The sequence below is a fragment of the Halichoerus grypus genome, chromosome 13 (assembly GCF_964656455.1).
Source record: "Halichoerus grypus chromosome 13, mHalGry1.hap1.1, whole genome shotgun sequence".
Taxonomy (NCBI): Eukaryota; Metazoa; Chordata; class Mammalia; order Carnivora; family Phocidae; genus Halichoerus; species Halichoerus grypus.
In genome coordinates, this window is record NC_135724.1 from 5687159 (window position 1) to 5704922 (window position 17764).

General features: G+C 37.5%; 1 protein-coding gene across 8 annotated transcripts in view; it reads left to right on the top strand.

Annotated features, from left to right (window-relative positions):
* Positions 1-17764, top strand: part of NETO1 (neuropilin and tolloid like 1) — a 107161-nt gene that overhangs the window by 5435 nt on the left and 83962 nt on the right. For all 8 annotated transcript variants that reach the window (XR_004920618.2, XM_078060175.1, XM_036102761.2 and 5 more), the window contains exon 4: positions 3199-3447. Coding sequence is in view for 7 of the 8 variants with exons in the window: in XM_078060175.1 (XP_077916301.1) it covers positions 3199-3447 (249 nt within the window). In the remaining variant the exon portion in view is untranslated. The remainder of the gene's footprint in view (positions 1-3198; positions 3448-17764) is intronic.

The window sequence follows — 17764 nt, forward strand, 5'->3', positions numbered from 1 at the left end:
CATCATTATACTGTAATAGCTCTCCTTTGGGCTGCCAGTGGCACTGAGGACACAGGTCTAGAAAGAGCGGGAAGAAGACATAGGATGGGTTTCTGAAAAACAACAGGTAAAGGATGGGAGAGTAAGGAGAAGGGTAACAGGGACTGTGAAGGATAAGCCAGCGAGATGGACTGGAGATCAGGTAAAAGATGCCCCAGCATGTAATGCAGGTTACATTTCAGCAGGAAGGGAGTAGCGAAAATGCCAACTATTACAGCAAAGAAAAGTGAAGTAAAAGGAAACGCATCTATCACATGAGGCCATTGAGAAGCTGATAGTAACTTTAGGACGTATGCATTCATTGCCCTAGTGGGGGTGGGAGCTGGCTCACAGCTGATGGAGGCATTGGGGGAAGGGAGATGTTGATGGACCCAAGGTAGGAAGGCAGTTACTTTCTTTTTCTTTTTGTCTTTTCTGCTTTCAGGGGGGTAAATGGTCATGTTTGATTCTGAAAAGAGTAGCCTGTTCTGTAGAAAAAGGTAAATGTAAAATACAAGAAAGGTCTAAATCATTGGTCAAGTTTCTTGAGGTAAGATAGGTTCTAATGAATAGAAGTGGAGTCCCAGTCACGGAAAGGAAGATCCCTTTCGTGGGTTTCAGGTTGTCCTAAAACTCTTTCAAAGAGGGAGCAATGTTCTGTAACTATGTGCACTATTCAGGTGAAAGTGCTCGGAGTTTTCAGTATGTCCAAAGATGTGTTAGGAGGGGTTAAGACTTCTCAAAAAGGAACCTCAGATTTAGATACCAGATGACTTAGAGAAAACATGGAAGTAAAAAGCAGCTGTGAATTGAGAGATTTGAAGGGGAGGAAAACCTAAGTGTAAGGAGCTGAACTTAGAGAGCTTCCAATGGCTTCCATGCACTATAATCACTTGTTTTTAATTACAACAACTATACGACATGCTTATTTTTAAAACCTTATTTTACTGCCTTCGAAAATTCAGTTAGTGGAATTTCGTATATGAGTGTGTGTAGTTAACTTCAACATGCTGGACCAAAGGAAGATGAGCTGTCCACAGAAGTGTGGCCTACCCAAGACCATGATGATAGTATGTGTCATGAAGGAACGTTGAGAGGTTTGTTCATCCATGTTGGACAGAACTTAAGCAACAGTGAAAATGAAGGTATGCATAAATGAATTCGTGTTCGATGGCCCTGCATTTCCTAATAGGGAAAATAGATGGATATATGTTGCTTCATAGAGTTTTAAATAAATTAGCACAAGGTTGTTCTCATTGCTTTACTGTTCCCTAGCCATACATTATTTACATCTAAAAGAAATATCCTACATTCTCAAATAGTTTATTTCCTTCTAAAACTTATCATACTGGCTTGCCAATGAGCCCATAAACAAGCAGGCGCAGTCTATAAGATACTAATACATACAAATGATATACTTAATGCTACTACATAAATAGGTCCCTTTTTGCTGTTGGACTAATAATCTCACGGGGAAAAGGTTTTCCAAGTAATTTCTTAGGATACTTTCCAATTTGCAGATTTTTAAAAAAATCATTGAAACTTCATCAAATCTATCAATATGGTAATACTACAATTGTTGACCTTTCAGAATATACAGTAGTGGTAGGTAAAACCATCCCTGGTTTTTCTTGGAAGAGTAATAAATGTCTCTTTTCAATGTCCAAAGAGTCATAAATATTTTTGGAAATTAAAAATAATCCCTAAAATAGTCTTGTCACATGCATTGACCTTTAACCAAATGAGCTTCGATTATTCTGTAGGTCTCGAATTTCCAAGTCATCATGTATCTCAATTCTCTATACATTTTTGACATCCACGCAAGCAAAGCTTTCATTTTAAAGCCATCAAGGGTGATATTCAATACATATTTAAGAACTAGGGTGGTGTGGACAACAGTCATTCAGAATGAATACTGACCACATGGGGAGCAGGTCTTACGTTACAAGTTTCTGGAGGGTGCTGGTCCCTGAAGAGGGCCACATGGCAGGGAGGCACTCAGAGGACTCAAGGCAACAGCTGTTTACTAACTAGAATAAATGTGTACGGATATTTCAACAACTGTTATGGCTATTCTGGGGTATCCTGGCTGAATACCAGTCTGGAGTGCCAGGATTTTGAGCTGTTTTGGACATGACAAGGAAAAAATGGCAGGGCGCTAGCAAATGCATCCCTGTGGACGTCTATAGAGCTGCTAGCCCTCTGAGGCTCTTCCTGATGTTTTAGAGAGCTGTAAAAAACATTTATGAAGACAAGCTCATTTACTATTCACCCAACAGAGATTTTTTTTTTTTTTTTTTTTTTTTTTTTTTTTGAGAAATCCTCAATGACAAGGACTGTGCTTGCCGAGTGCCGAAAGAAGGTGAATAGATCTGGTCCTTAGTGAGTAGATTTAGAGGGGTGGTTCTTGTAAGCAAGGTTTTCCTGCATAAACAAGAGTCAGCAAATTGGAGGTAGATACTCCAGAAAGTGCTAAAATACATGAAAGCCCGAAAGAGCATGCTGCCTTAGAAAACACAGTGTGTCTACAGTGGCCTGAGCTTAGGCTGTGTGTGGACTGGGAAGCCCCTGGAAGTGTGAGTTGTAGGATACCCTTAAGGGTCCTGCAATGTCAAGTGCATTGATCATTTTTCTATAGCTGATAGAGAGTTGCTAAGTTTAAACCTGAGGGTGACGTGGTGAGGTTTGTGTACTAGAAAAATTCTTCTTAATGCCCTTGTATATGCACTTGGGTCTAATCAAGACATCTGACTGGGACTGTTTGAATGTTTGGATAACTCTATGCTGAGCAACTCTTAAGCGGCTTTTGACCTTAAAACTGGATACTTAAGAAGATACGGGAAAAGTGACAGAAAGATGTCTTTCTACTTTCTAAACCTAATGTTAGTGGTCTTTCACAAAAATACTGTGATTTATTAGGTCTGTGTTAGACATCGAAACGGTCATTTTATATCCGAATAATCCTTTGTGCAACATCACCAGTTTTAAGGAGCATCCCTGAGACATTCTTATGGAAATGTTATCCCTTAGAATGCTTATGGACTTGCTTTGCTTTTCCACGGAACATGTCATGTTCAAAGTTTGATAGAAGATATACAGATAAAATCTGAAGTAGAATTATAAAAATCTACCTAAAGATTTAAAAATGGCCTTCTAGACATAATCTTTCCTTTTTTTCAGCTGCCCCAAGACAGTGCATTGAACTTTACTTTGATGAAAAGTACTCTATTGAACCGTCTTGGGAGTGCAAATTTGATCATATTGAAGTTCGAGATGGACCTTTTGGATTTTCTCCAATAATTGGACGTTTTTGTGGACAACAAAATCCACCTGTAATAAAATCCAGTGGAAGATTTCTATGGATTAAATTTTTTGCTGACGGAGAGCTGGAATCTATGGGATTTTCAGCTCGATACAATTTCACACCTGGTAAGTGAGGGTTTGGTTTTTTCCTGTTTTTTTCTTCCTCAGTTGTCTGTTTTCGTAGTACAAGAACTTTTGTAGGACAACTTCATATTTTTTTGAAGAATTTTCTAGCTCTATTTAAAATCACACTTACAGTGCTTTCTCTTTCCATTTCATAAATTCTGAAAGCAAATAAATTTTCCTTAAAATTTAGCCTCCACTAGAGGTGAAGTGTAGTGACTCAGGGGTCTGCATGATCATCAGGAACACAGTTAATTAAATGGACTTCCATTATGCTGAAATGTGTAATTCGAGAGGCGGCCTGTAATAAAGAAACTAATTTCAGTATACATTGAATCTCTATAAACTTGAAAAGGCAATGGTAGTACTGTAAAATGTATCCATCAAAGTGATCTTTGGAGAACCTGAATAAAAAATTCTTTTGTTCTGAAAATTATAATTTTTAAGCAAATGGATCTTAATGTAAAGCAGTGTAATCCCTTTTTAGAAATGTGAATTCCTAAGAGTTCTGATGAAAGCAAAATTGAGACCCAAAGCAGCCCAATATTCATTTGCAAGGTCTGCAGACATTATTTGTCATTATACAATTATGCATTCTATGTCAAGTTTCCTTTTAACCTGCTAATATTAAAAAAGGGTCTATGATGTTGACTGGCTCACTTGATGATGAGTTGTCATTTGTTACAATAAAAATTGGTTATCACATTTTTAAATTGCAATATCAGGCTGAAGCGATTTGAGATTTTATGAAGTGAAGTCATTTTTTTTAATGGAAAGATGACTCAACTTACCTAAAGCATGTTATTTATATGTAATTACATATTTTTCCAGTTTGTATATATTGCTTTACTAAGGTATATAACAGGCAAAAATGAAATTGCAATATATGTAAAATTTGTTGACGTTTCTATTCTATGTTACAGAGGTAACATAAGAGCAGGGCTCAGCTGCTCAGTTCAAACACTAAAATTTTAAAAATAATTAAGATGGGATCAATGAGGACTTTTATTATGATATTATGGTTTATGTTAAATAAGTTGCATTTAGCGGTATCATACGTATTAACCTTAAACATTAGGAATCTTTTCATAGTGTATCACTAAGAGATATTGTGGTTTTAATTACGCTTAGTTAATATTGGATTGTTCACAGAAAACCTGGGTATCTCATATTGGCGATCAAACTAACTTGATGTGTTCTGAAAACTTGCAAACATTGAGACTACTTTATTAGTGCTAGAGTTATACATGGAAATGTTTTTTTTTTCCCTTGACTGATAATTTCTAGTATAACCAGGACCTAAAGATAGTTCTAGGCTTTTATAAGTTATATCTTCATCCTAAGATTGGAGATCATGGGGATAATGCCTAGGATTTAAAATTGAGGTTGTATAAAGTTGTGAAGTCAACTTTATCAACATAAGCAATGCTGTCCACGTTTCTAGCTCTACCGGAGAGAACATAAATGTTGGAGCTCAGCGTGCTCTCCCAGGGTTTTAAAAAGCCGCTCTGTTCCCTGTTCCTTGTTTCTTTAGAGCCACTTTACTTTATCTGTATATAAAAGGAGATTTTACTGCCAGGAACTACTAAATCAGAAGGAAACGTGACGAGATGATTCCATGAAATTGAGGATGAGTTACGGATGGAGCAAGGCTTCTGTTTCCACTTAGATAAACTAGGGTAAAGTAAGTGCACAGGGAGGCATAGGCTTGGCGTGTGAAGGAACAGGAGGACCATAAAAGGGAGACTTGTAAAACTTCGTGACTGCAGACATTGACGTTTTCGTGGCCCAAGGCCTTTGCCTGAGTGTCACAATCATCTACAGCTCATTTCATAAAGAGGCAGTATTGAGGAAGCCAATTAGTTAATGAAAGAGGAAGGGGGCAGGGATTAGTAATAATTTAGACAGCATTTAGGGAATAGGGAGTCAGGCAGGCTTCAGTTTAATTTGGGCTTAATTTTGATTTGGTAGTGTGCTTCAAGTGGTGATTTGGGGAAATTGAAAAGGTAGAGTTCCTGAAGTCAACTTCATGATTGAAATTATAAAGCATTGCTGCAATCACCAGGGCATCCAAGTGGACCCCACATTGGAGGGGAATGCCCTGCCCACCAGGACACATCCAGAGCTCGACCCCACAGTGGCTGTGAGGAACAGTGGTTTTGGAACTGATCTGTCCTCAGTGCTGGCTTTCTTATTTCTTGCTTGCTGTAAACTGTGGACAGGATCCTTAATGTTCTGTGCCTCAATATTTTAATTTATAAAATAGGGATGATATTGACCACCACATTGGGGTGTTTGAAGATTGCTTGCTTGCCAACCAATGCCTATCTATGGATTTTTCGCTTCATATGAGATCTCAACTCTTGGTTGTTACTATTTTTTATTAATTTGATGATGTGTTCTTTAAGAACAAAGGGGCCTTGTTATAGTTTATTGAGAGAAAAGTGTCCCAGAGATTTTAAATTACAAGTGCTCTCACTCTATTTTGGGGGCGGATGTACAAAACGAATACCTGTAAGATGTCACTTTTCCCTGTTAGTTTGTTTAAATGGGTCTCGGCCTCCATGTGGGGGTTGTAGTTATTTGCGCTGGAAGCCATAAAATATGTCAAAGCAGAGATAGCAAAGGGAAGGCCAGGTGGTCTTTATTATGTTTGTGAGCTCACTCCAATCTGAAATCTGGATCTTCGCTGATAGTCTCGGAAACTTGAAGTCAGCATACTGAGAATGTACCCATTTTTAGGAACGAATCACATCAACCAAAACGTCTGAATATGCACATAAGACATGCATGCACTGATACGCACATATCCGCACACACACACATAAACCTACATGCATTTTCAATAAGAATTCTTTGAATCACACAGCTCAGTTTTTCTTGTAAGCAAACATACATACGTGGGTATCCGGTTTATAATGAGAAGATTGTATAGTGAATGTGCGATCCAAATATTAAAGCTTAATTACATGAACGCCTGTTGACTAGCACCCTGCTAAGGTACGTGATGATCCATCTCCGTGGCACTGGATCATTTTTTCAAGGGTCCTGTACATCTCAGACTGCCAATTCCCCTGTCCACTTTCTGCTTTCATTCTGCCTGACCGGGACACTAATTTGTGTCAACTCTTCTCTCAAAATTTGCTTCTATTTCTTGATACCTGACTCTCCTTGACTGTTCTTCCTACACAACTTGAAAAAACAGCCTTTTCATTTTGGGCTCCTGTGTTCCTAGTAGCGATGCTTCTGGACTGGTGGTGGATGGGAGCTAGCTAACTGGAGGTCATGTGTGGACATGCAGGGTAGGAGGGCAGAGCCAGAAAAGATGCCTTGGAAGCACTCTTAAAGGGGTAGTTCCTTTATCTCCTGACACCCTGGACTAGCCCTCACTTTTTATTTCATGGATTCTGGTTATCTTTGGATACTGTGTCAGTATCCAGGCCCACAGTGCGCTGATGAATCACCTAGGGTTATAGTCGAGCGTGCATAAGGATTGTGATGTTGAGCAGCAGTCAGAGAGCAGTCAGCTGGGTCTAACCCTGGGATCTGCAGAAACGAAGGACAAGGGTGGGGCCTGAAGAGGGACCAAGGGACCCAGACCCCTGATGGGAGGCCCTAGGGTGATGTCTGTAAGGGAACCTCTCTTCTTCCTGTGTAAACAGAGTTGTGTTGTGAGGTCTCCTCACCAATATGCTCCCGCTTCTGAGAAGAGTTGGATGAGTTCAGAATCACCGAAAATGTTAAAAATTACATGGTGGACAATTTGGTAGCCCCCAGATAATTTAATGAGAAAACGTATAAAAGTGCTTATTATAATAAAATGATATTGTTTTCTCATCTTCATAGGACAATTTTTTTTTTTATCTTAAAGAAAGATTTAAATCAAATGCATTGCAGAAAAATGAATAACGATTGCCTTAGCTAGGTCGAGGGTGGAGGAGAATGAGGAAGAATTGAAGGGGCCCAGATGGAGATACGGTGAAAAGGTATAAGCACTATTAGTAATGCTTTCATTTTTGAAAATGATGCTATATTTTTGATAACAACTTATGTAAATAAAAGTATTTAAGATAAAAAATCAAAAAAGAGAAATACTATAGTCGGTAATCTTTAAATGAATTTTTGGAGCAGAGGAATACCATTTATCTGTAATCCACATTTTCTTTTTTATGCAAACTGAGAATGTTTTTCAAGTAGAAAATAATTCTCCCCTACAGCCAGCTGCCTATATACTTCAATTTTCTTTACCACTGGAAAATATAAATGAAGGAGAAAGCACGGAACATATGCTATACCCCCAGTCCAGTAGCATTACGAGGGGCTTTATTCAATATTAAGGAAGAGAAACATCTAGGATGCTCTACTCTTGGGGAAAGTAATCCTTTCAGTCTCCTTAGGAACAAGTATCTTTCGTTAGCCTTGTAGTTTTCTTCCTAGTGGAGACATTTTCTGTAATCACCGACATACAATGTTTATGAAACCTTCCTCTTCTGATGTTTTTTTTCTGAATGAGTTCTATGAAACAATGTTATATATAACCTATTCGAGAAATTTTACTTAAGGATTGTGCCTCAAAATACCAAACAGGTGGGGTAGAGTCAGGTATTTCCATGCAAGTGAGTGAAGTCGTTAAATATATTAAGATTATTATCATATTTTGTACTTAAACAGCACCTTTCATATGAGAGCTCAAAGTGCTTTAGGAACCTTCTGCCCAAATCCTAGCGTCCTCTTAGACTCCAAGCTGATTGACATCAAAGGCAGCAGAAGTGATACATTGCCGCAATTTAAATTGAGTGTTCTAAAAAGATTTCTATGCATATTAAATGAAATATATTATTTAGGTAAAATATTGTCATGGACTCGTTGCTATTTTAATTTCCCAGCACAGTGTTTTTCTTCTTTGAATTTGAAATGTGAATGTATGTGCGAATATTAACCCTATTGAAAGTTCCTACATTTTCTTCTCTACATAATCAGAGTTGTGATACATGCTCTGGTATGAAAGAAAAAAAAATGCATACATCTATCTATCCATATCATTTTTTCAATAGCTAAATTTTAATTTGAACTTGGCCCTAAAAGATGAAAGAATAAAAGGTTTTAAAGGCTGAAGTTGAAAGAAGGACTTTATTTGATTACTTCATTTATCACATAGAAATAAAAGATGGAATAACTTTAGATCAGATAGCATTGTGTTGTCTATTATCTTTACACTGTAGACCCCAAATGGTTTAACTTCAGCCCAGCAAATGCTGTCAAATAGAAAGTGTGTGAAACAAAATCACATTTCCTCTTCTTTTTTTTTTTTTTATTGAGATACTATTGACATGTAACATTGTATTAGTTTCAGATGTATAACATAATGACTTGATATTTGTATACACTGGAAAATGATTACAATAAGTCTAGTTTCCCCATCATCATATAAAGTTATATAATATGCAGTACATTATTATTAACTAGAGTCACCATGCTGTACATTACATCCTCATGACTCATTGGTTTATGACTGGAAGTTTGTACCTCTTGATCCCCTTCTCCAATTTCACCCCCCCGCCCGCCCAAATTCCCTCCCCTCTGGCAACTACTAAACTGTTCTTTGCATCTGTGAGTTGGGTTTTGTTTTGTTTGTTTTGTTTTTTGGATTCCACACATAAGTGAAATCATACAGTGTTTGTCTTTCTAAGGCTGGTTTACTTCACGTAGCATTGTGCCCTTAGTTGTCACAAATGGTAAGATTTCATTCTTTTTATGGCTGAGTAGTATTCGATTGTGTGTGTGTGTGTGTGTGTGTGTGTATCAGTGAATTCATCTTCTGTATTATATATAATATATATATGCACACACACACATGTACACATATATATATTATCTTCTTTATCCATTTATTCATTGATGGACACTTAGGTTGTCTCCCTATCTTGGCTATTGTAAACAAGGTTGCAATGAACATAGAGGGGCATATGTTTTCAAATTAGTGGTTTTGTTTTCTTTGAATAAATACCCAGAGGTGGAATTACTAGATCATATGATAGCTCTATTTTTAATTTTTTAAGGAACCTCCATACTGTTTTCCACGGTGGCTGCACCAGTTTATATTCCTAGACTTTTTTTTTTTTTTTAAGCAATTGTAAATGGGGTTGTTTTCTTAATTTAAGAATTTTCTTGATTCTTAATCTGATAGTTTGTTGTTAGTGTATAAAAAGACAACAGATTTTTGTTATTGATTTGCGTTCACTTAACAGTTTTTTGGTGGAGTCTTTAGCATTTTCTGTGTATAGAATTATGTTGTCTTCCAGTAGTGACAGTTTCACTTCTTCCTTTCTAATTTGGAAGCCTTTAATTGCTTTTTCTTGCTCCGGCTAAGACTTCCAACACTATGTGGAATAAAAACGGCAAGAGTGGGCATTCTTGTCTTGTTCCTAATTTTAGAGGAAAAGCTTTTGGCTTTTCACCATTAAGTATGATGTTAGCTGTGGATTTGTTACAGATGGCCTTTATTATGTTGATGTACATTCCCTCCATACCTACTTTGTTGGGTATCATAAGTGGGTGGTGAATTTTGTCAAGTGCTTTTTCTGCATCTATTCGAGATGATCATATAAATTTTATCCTTCATTTTGTTAATGTGGTATATTATGTTGATTGATTTGTGGACACTGAACCATCCTTACATCCCTGGAATAATCCCAGTTGATCCTGGTGTATATTGATCATTTTTATTGAATTCAATTTGCTAATATTTTGTTGAGGATTTTTGCATCTGTGTTCATCAGGGATAATGGCCTTTACTTTTCCATTTTCCCTTCCTTCCTTCCTTCCTTCCTTCCTTCCTTCCTTTCTCTCTCTCTCTCTTCTTTCTTTCTTTCCTTTTGTGGTGTCCTTGTCTGGTTTTGATTTCAGGGTAATGTTGGCCCCATAAAATGAGTTTGGAAGCATTTCCTCCTCTTCAATTTTTTGGAAGAGCTTTAGAATGATAGTTATTAAAATCTTCTTTGAATGTTTTGTAGAATTCACCGGTGAAGCCATCTGGTCTTGTATTTTTCTTCGTTGAGAGGTTCTTGATGACTGATTCCATCTCCCTGCTAGCAATTGGTCTATACAGATTTTCTACTTCATGATTCAATCTTGGAAGACTGTATGTTTCTAGGAATTTATCCATTTCTTCCAAGTTGTCCAATTTGTTAGTGTATGATTGTTCATGGTAGTCTCTTATGATCTTTTGTATTCCTTTGGTCACTTGTAACTTCCCCTCTAACATTTCAAATTTTATTTATATGAGCCCTCACTCTTTTTTTCTTTGTGAAGATAGCTAAAGGTTTATCAATTTCGTTTATCTTTTCAAAAAACCAGCTCTGTGGAACCACTTATCTTTCCTCTTGTCTTTTTAGTCTTTATTTCATTTGTTTCCACTCTGATATTATTGTTTCCTTTCTTCTACTAACTTTGGGCTTCATTTGTTCCTCTTTTTCTAGTTGCTTCAGTGTAAAGGTAGGTTGTTTATTTGAGGTTTTTTTCTTCTTTCTTGAGATAAGCCTGTGCTCTTAGAACTGCTTTTGCTGCATCCCATTGATTTTGGTATGCTGTATTTTCACTTTCATTTGTCTCAAGGTATTCTTTTATTTCTTTTTGATTTACTCATTGACCCATTGGTTGTTCGGCAGCATGTTGTTTAATCACCACATATTTGTGATTTTTTCTAGGTTTCTTTTTGCGTCATACATTTTTGGTCAGAAAAGATGCTTGACATGTTTTTAATCTTCTTAAATTTATTGAGACTTGTTTTGTAGATCCTCTCTATTCCTTTCTTCTTCTCTTGCTCTCTTCTGTTGTGGTTTGATGTCTTTCGTTGGTGTTATGTTTAGATTCCATTCTTAGTACCTTTGTGTATCTATAGGTTTTTGCTTTGTAATTACCATGAAGCTTATAAATCAGTTCAAATATACCATCCTATTTTAAGTTGATAGCAAGGTAAGTTTTTTTTTTTTTTTAAGATTTTATTTATTTATTTGAGAGAGAGAGAGAGAGTATGAGCGGGGGTGGGGGGAGGGAGGAGTAGAAGGAGAGGTGGAGGAGGAGCGAGATAATCTCCAGCAGACTCTGTGCTGAGCACAGAGCTCTACCCGGGGCTTGATCCCATCACCTTGAGATCATGACCTGAGCCAAAATCAAGAATTAGCCACTTAACTGACTAAGCCACCTAGATGCCCTACAAGTTAGGTTTGAATACATTCTAGAACTCCTCTATGCTTTATGTTTTTGATGTCACCTTTTACACCTTTTTACTTTGTGTATCCCTTAACTAGTTGTTTTAGTTATGGTTATTTTTACTACATTTGTCTTTTAACCTTCATGCTAGCTTTAAAAGTAGTTAGTTCACTACCTTTACTATGTATTTACTTTTACCAGAGAGATTTTTACTTTCATATGTTTTCTTGCTACTAATTAATGCTATTTCTTTTCAGCTTAAAGAAGTCCCTTTAACATTTCTTTTAAAGCCAGTTTAGTGGTGGTGAAACTCTTTTAGTTTTTAAGGAAAACTTATCTCTCCATCAATTCTAAATGATAACCTTGCTGGATGGAGTATTCATTGTTAGAACTTTTTTTTTTTTTGCTGTCAATACTTTGAATACATCATGGCATTCTCTTCTGGCCTACAAGTTTCTGCTGAAAAATCTGCTGATAGTTTCCTGGACATTCCCTTGTATGTAACAAGTTGTTTTTCTCTGCTGCTTTTAAGATTCTCTCTTATCTTTAACTTTTGACTTTTAACTATAATGTGTCATGGTGTGGATCTCTTTAGGATTATCTTATTTGGAATTCTCTGGGATTCCTGGACCTGGATGTCTGTTTGTTACAACCGTTTGACTCTCCTGGATGTAAGCCCCATTGATTTTTAAAGCCAGATGTTTTGGAGGCTCATCTCTCCAGTGTAGGTCCCAAGAGTTGGGATGCCTAATGTAGGGCTCAGGCTTCTCATTCCTCACTGATACATTCTGTATCTCTGAGATTCCTCCCTCTTCACCTGCTTGGTGAAATCGTATCTCTGCTTCTTCAAACTTCTTTTTTTTTTTTTTTTTTTTTAAGATTTTATTTATTTATTTGAGAGAGAGAGAATGAGAGAGAGCGAGTACATGAGAGGGGGGAGGGTCAGAGGGAGAAGCAGACTCCCTGCCGAGCAGGGAGCCCGATGCGGGACTCGATCCAGGTACTCCAGGATCATGACCTGAGCTGAAGGCAGTCGCTTAACCAACTGAGCCACCCAGGCGCCCCTCTGCTTCTTCAAACTTCTTAATATCTTTGTTGTAGAGAAGCTGTTCAGGTAGTTTGCAGGTCTTTTTCAGAGAAAATTGTTCTGTATGTAACTGTAGATTTGACGTTTCCATGGGAGAGGGGAGTTCAGGGTCTTTGTATGCCACCATCTTGAACCACCTTTCTTATTTCTTTTGGGGACTTATTTTTTAAGAAATAAAATTTAAAACTTGAGAGTCACAGCAGGGACAAAATTGAGTGTTTAATGGACACCAGCGTGTTCATGTGAGGGCAGTTTTATCTGTCCCTTACTCTCATCCATCCAGCCCATGACTTGGTTCATCTGATCTATACAATACAAGGCTTAGGGGGAGGGATGAGGAATAAAGAGAGAGACAAAATGCTATTTGGTCTTGGTGGGTGTTCAGGAGAGAAGTTGAGAGTGGGAGAGAGGATTTCCAGGATTAGCTGCCATCTGTGCAGAGAATACTGAAGACAGTAACAAAGGAGAAGGAAGATTTTAATTTTCCTGTACAGAAAGAATGGCTTCTTCAACTTGTTGTTTCCTGGAGAGGCAGAGAAAAGTGTTTTAAGTTGTTTATATTTACTTAGTGGTTAATTGCTGGCACACAAGATTGATTATGGTACATCTGGGACTCAACCACATGGAGACTCAGGCATATTTCTGTTGTAGATGTGTATTTTCTTTAGATCTGAAAGAGAGCTTGGAGTTAACCTCATTTAGCCTTTTCATTTTAAAGATGAAGATACCTAAGGTCTAGATAAAATGTGCTGCCCAGGTTTATGACTCTGTGTAGAAGTTAAGTAACTGCTTGTTTATCTGTTATATAACCATTGTGCTGATACACCTTCTTCAAAGGGTAGAGATTATGACTTTAATTACATCACATATTGCAAGCACTTTTAGTACAGTTATATTAAGAAGTTTAATTAACTGGCGTATGAATTTAAAAACTCATCTTTTTCATGTTTTTTGAAATGTCTTTCAATTCAAAATGACCAAAGAGGTAATGATTTGTCTCCTCTCCCTCTACCTATGTTATAAAACTCTGCCCTTTCAACTCATCTGAGTCTGAAGTGTGTGATTCATTCCCTGTTCTCAAATATCTGCCATGATGGACATGGTCAGTTGTGTGTATAATCTTCTCATGACTTGAAACCTGAGGCTTACATGCTAAATACTCAAGGGAAATCTACAGTTTCTGTCTTAGGTCTCCCACAATTATTCCTCCTTCTTAACACAAGTCTCTTTGACTTTTTCTTGTGATGTCCTTTACTCCAGGGTTGTGTACCCTAAGGACAATCAGCTGATGGAGAAGGAAGGGCTGATCCTATTTACATTCAGATGCCCTGGGGCAGAGCTGTACCCTGCAATCAATACCGCTTACTAATTTGCACAAAGGTGTTTTAAGGACTAGCTGAGGCCACGCTTCAATCAGTCATAATAACATCACCTCTTTCCCCAATCACACAGTAGTCCCAGCATCAAAGGACCAGCGTCCACCCTTCACTTAGATAGCCCTAAAGAGAAATTATGTCATTTAAGCAAGAGGAACATTTAAAAAACAAAACAAGGGTGCCTGGGTGGCTCAGTTGGTTAAAAAACAAAACAAAAGAAAGAAATAGTGCATAGGTTCTGTCTTCCTTTTGCATTGTCATGTTTTTTCTGGTATCTGGAGTCACTAAGCTTCTTGGTAAAATAATCTAGAAAACTCTACCATTTAACTTATCATTGCATGTTCAAGAAGTATGTGTTTCAAATTATAAACATCTAATGTATTTTGCTTCAGATAATATTACCTAACTGTAATTTTTTAAAACATTTTCTTTCATAACAATTTGCATATAGTTTGAGACTTATCGTTATTTTATTTATATGCATAAAATCAAGGAATTGTCAGGAAAGCAATCCACAGTGTTATTTTCTTGACCAAACGTTTTTCCCTATTTTAGAATTTGTAAGCCATTGTAGCTACTTAAGTATAGCTCATACAACTATTCTTAAAGTGAATGCAGAGAATAGCAATTTCCACTAGGCTGTATTTGCCACTACATTTATTAAACAAATGCACTGTAGAGATGCACTGTACACAAGATGTATGTACAGTATATAAACACTGTGGAAATACATATACACAAGATTCTGTCCTCCATACAATGAGTTTATAGTTTATAAGATGACAAAAAATCAGATAGACTGTAGTAGACAGAGTAATGCCCCTACCCCACCGCCCAAAAGACATATTTATGACCGAATCCCTGGAATCTGTAAATATATTTGGTTACATGGCAATGGGAATTAAGATAATAGATTGGATCAAGGATGCTAATCAGATACTTTAATGCAGGGACCTTCATTTGGATAATCTGGGAGGGCCCACTGTAATCACATAAGTTCTTCAGTGTGGAAGACGGAGGCTGAGAAGTCAGTGTCAGTGTGATGTGATGTAAGCAAGAATCCAATGCCATTTCTGGCCTTAAACTTTGAGGAAAGGACCATGAGCCAAGGAGTGTGGGGAGTCCCTGGAAACTGGAAAAGGCAGGGAATGGATTTTTCCCTAGAGCCTGCAGAAAGGGGGAAAGAAAAAAAAAAAGCCTTGCCATCACCTTGATTTTAACCCAGTGAGACCCATTTTAGGTTTCTGACATTAGGAACTGTAACATAATACATCTGTGTTGTTTAAATTGTCTAAGTTTATAGTAATTTGTTACATCAGTGATAGAAACAGATACAGATTTTCCTACCTGAAAGTAGAAACTCATCTAAAAAATGTGGATATGGTTTTTGCAATTGGGCAGTGGGCAAAAGCTGGAAGGATTTCGAAGAGAAGCGTGATAGAAAAAGCCTATGTTGCTTTAAACAGACTCTTAATAGATACATGGATATTAGCAACTTTGCCAATGAGGACTCACATGGAAGTGAAGAGCATTGCTGGATACCTAGCTGTCTTAAAGAATATGTATGCCATCATAAACAAACTGCCAGTAGAAATGTGAACATGGAAGGTGCCAATTTTGAGGACTCAGAAGGAAATGAGGGACATGTATTTGGAAACAGGAGGAAAAGGAATCCTTGTTCTCTTGAGTCAGAAAATTTAGCAGAATTGTGTCCTGGAATTATATGGAAAGCAGAACTTTTAGGCCATGAACTTGGGTATTTCACTGAGGAGATTTCCATGCAAAGTGTTGAAGGTTCCACCTGGTTCCTCCTTAATGCTTTAGGAAGACACAAGAGGGAAGAGACAGATTGAAGAAATAACTTTTAAACCAAAAGTAATTGAGGCTTAATGACTTGTTAGATTACAAACGATCCTAAAATTAAGAGATTCACTGCCTATTTAAATTTAGGGGATCTTGGGATGGGGTTGGAAAAACATGCTCTAGAGAGAAAAATGAAGCTAGAGCTGGACAACCTTTTGCTAATCCTATGGAAAGATAAAAACATCAAAATATTCAGTCTCACAAAAGGCTCTTTCAAATGATTAAGTGTGTGACTCATAAATCTCTTCAGTCATCTCAGCAGAAGACCAAAATAGAGATGGGATTATCTAGAAAAGACCTGTGGAGGAGACTCTTGGCTAATAGAGTGAGTCTCGTGACATACACAGGAAACTCATGAGGTTGCTGGGAATGTTGTTGTATCAGCAGAAACATTGCCATCCTGAACTGAAGGAGACAGGATGAAACGAAAGAAAATGGTTAAGATCACCAAATACCTACAGGCAAGAAACCTGCTGATAAAACTCCTCAGCTGCAGATATGTTCTACCTTTCGTGAAAAAGGAAGGCTGATTCAGAGGGCACAACCCCAAGCCCAGAGGATGGGGCTTTGAGGCCAGAGGTATAACTAAGAATCACAGAGGATAATTTCCAGGCTTTGAAACCATGTGGAATTTTCCAGATGGATTTCATAGTTGGTTGGGACTGTTGGAATTCTTTTTCTTTCTACTTTCTCCCCTTTTAAAGAGAAATCTCTATAAATGTTACCCTATGCCTGCCTCACCATTTTGTTTTTGGAGCAGGTAAGATGTTTCCTGGGTTAAAGGTTCACAGATAGAGAGAACTTGTGCCACTGGATTATACCCAGTGCCTCATCCACACCTGACTTAAAAGATAAACAGATGTTGAGCTGATGGGATTTGGACTTTGAGTTGATGCTGTAATGGGTTGAGACTTTTGGCTGCCTTGGGATGGGATGAATGTATTTTGCATGTGGGATGGACCTGAATCTTGGTGGGCCACAGGTTAGACCATGGTAGGAAGAATAATGGCCTACAAAGATGGGCCATTTTTCTACCTTCAGAAATCTGGAACCTGGGTATACGTTATTTTACATGGCAAAGGGAAATTAAGGTTGTGGACAGAATTAAAGTTGCTCGTCAGCTGATCCAAAGATAAGGAAATTATCCCAGATGATCTGGATAGGCCCAGTGTAGTCACAAGGATCCTTCAATGCAGAAGAATCAGTGTCAGAATGATATGATGTGAGGAAGACTCAAGTGGCCATTATTGGCTTTGAAGATGGAAGGTGCCCATGGGATGTGGGCAGCCTCTAGAAGCTGAAAAAGGCAAGGAATGGATTGTTTCCTAGAGCCTCCAGAACTCAGTAGGACCCATTTCAGACTTGACATCCAGAACTCTAAGGTAATAAATTTGCATTGTTCTAAGACATTAAATTTGCGATAATTTGTTACAGGAGCAAAAGGAAACTAGAATAGCATGTAACTAACTTAAAAATGTTTTGTAATTTGGGGAGTGACATAGAAAGTAAACAAGTGATGTAAGAGTTCATTGTGGGGATGAAGAACGTAATCCTTTGAGTCCATTAGCTCAAATTTTTAAAATACTTGGCATTCAAAATGCAGAATACCCAATCATTTCAGCTTGACTTTCCTACATATAAATTGATACTCTCTTTCTATGTGGATGGATGCATATGTCTATATATATCATTTGATTTTATGTGAATGTCATCATTATGCATAAATATGGCTGAAACCGCAACAAAATAATGACTTGCAATCCTTCCCAAAGATGTGCATTGG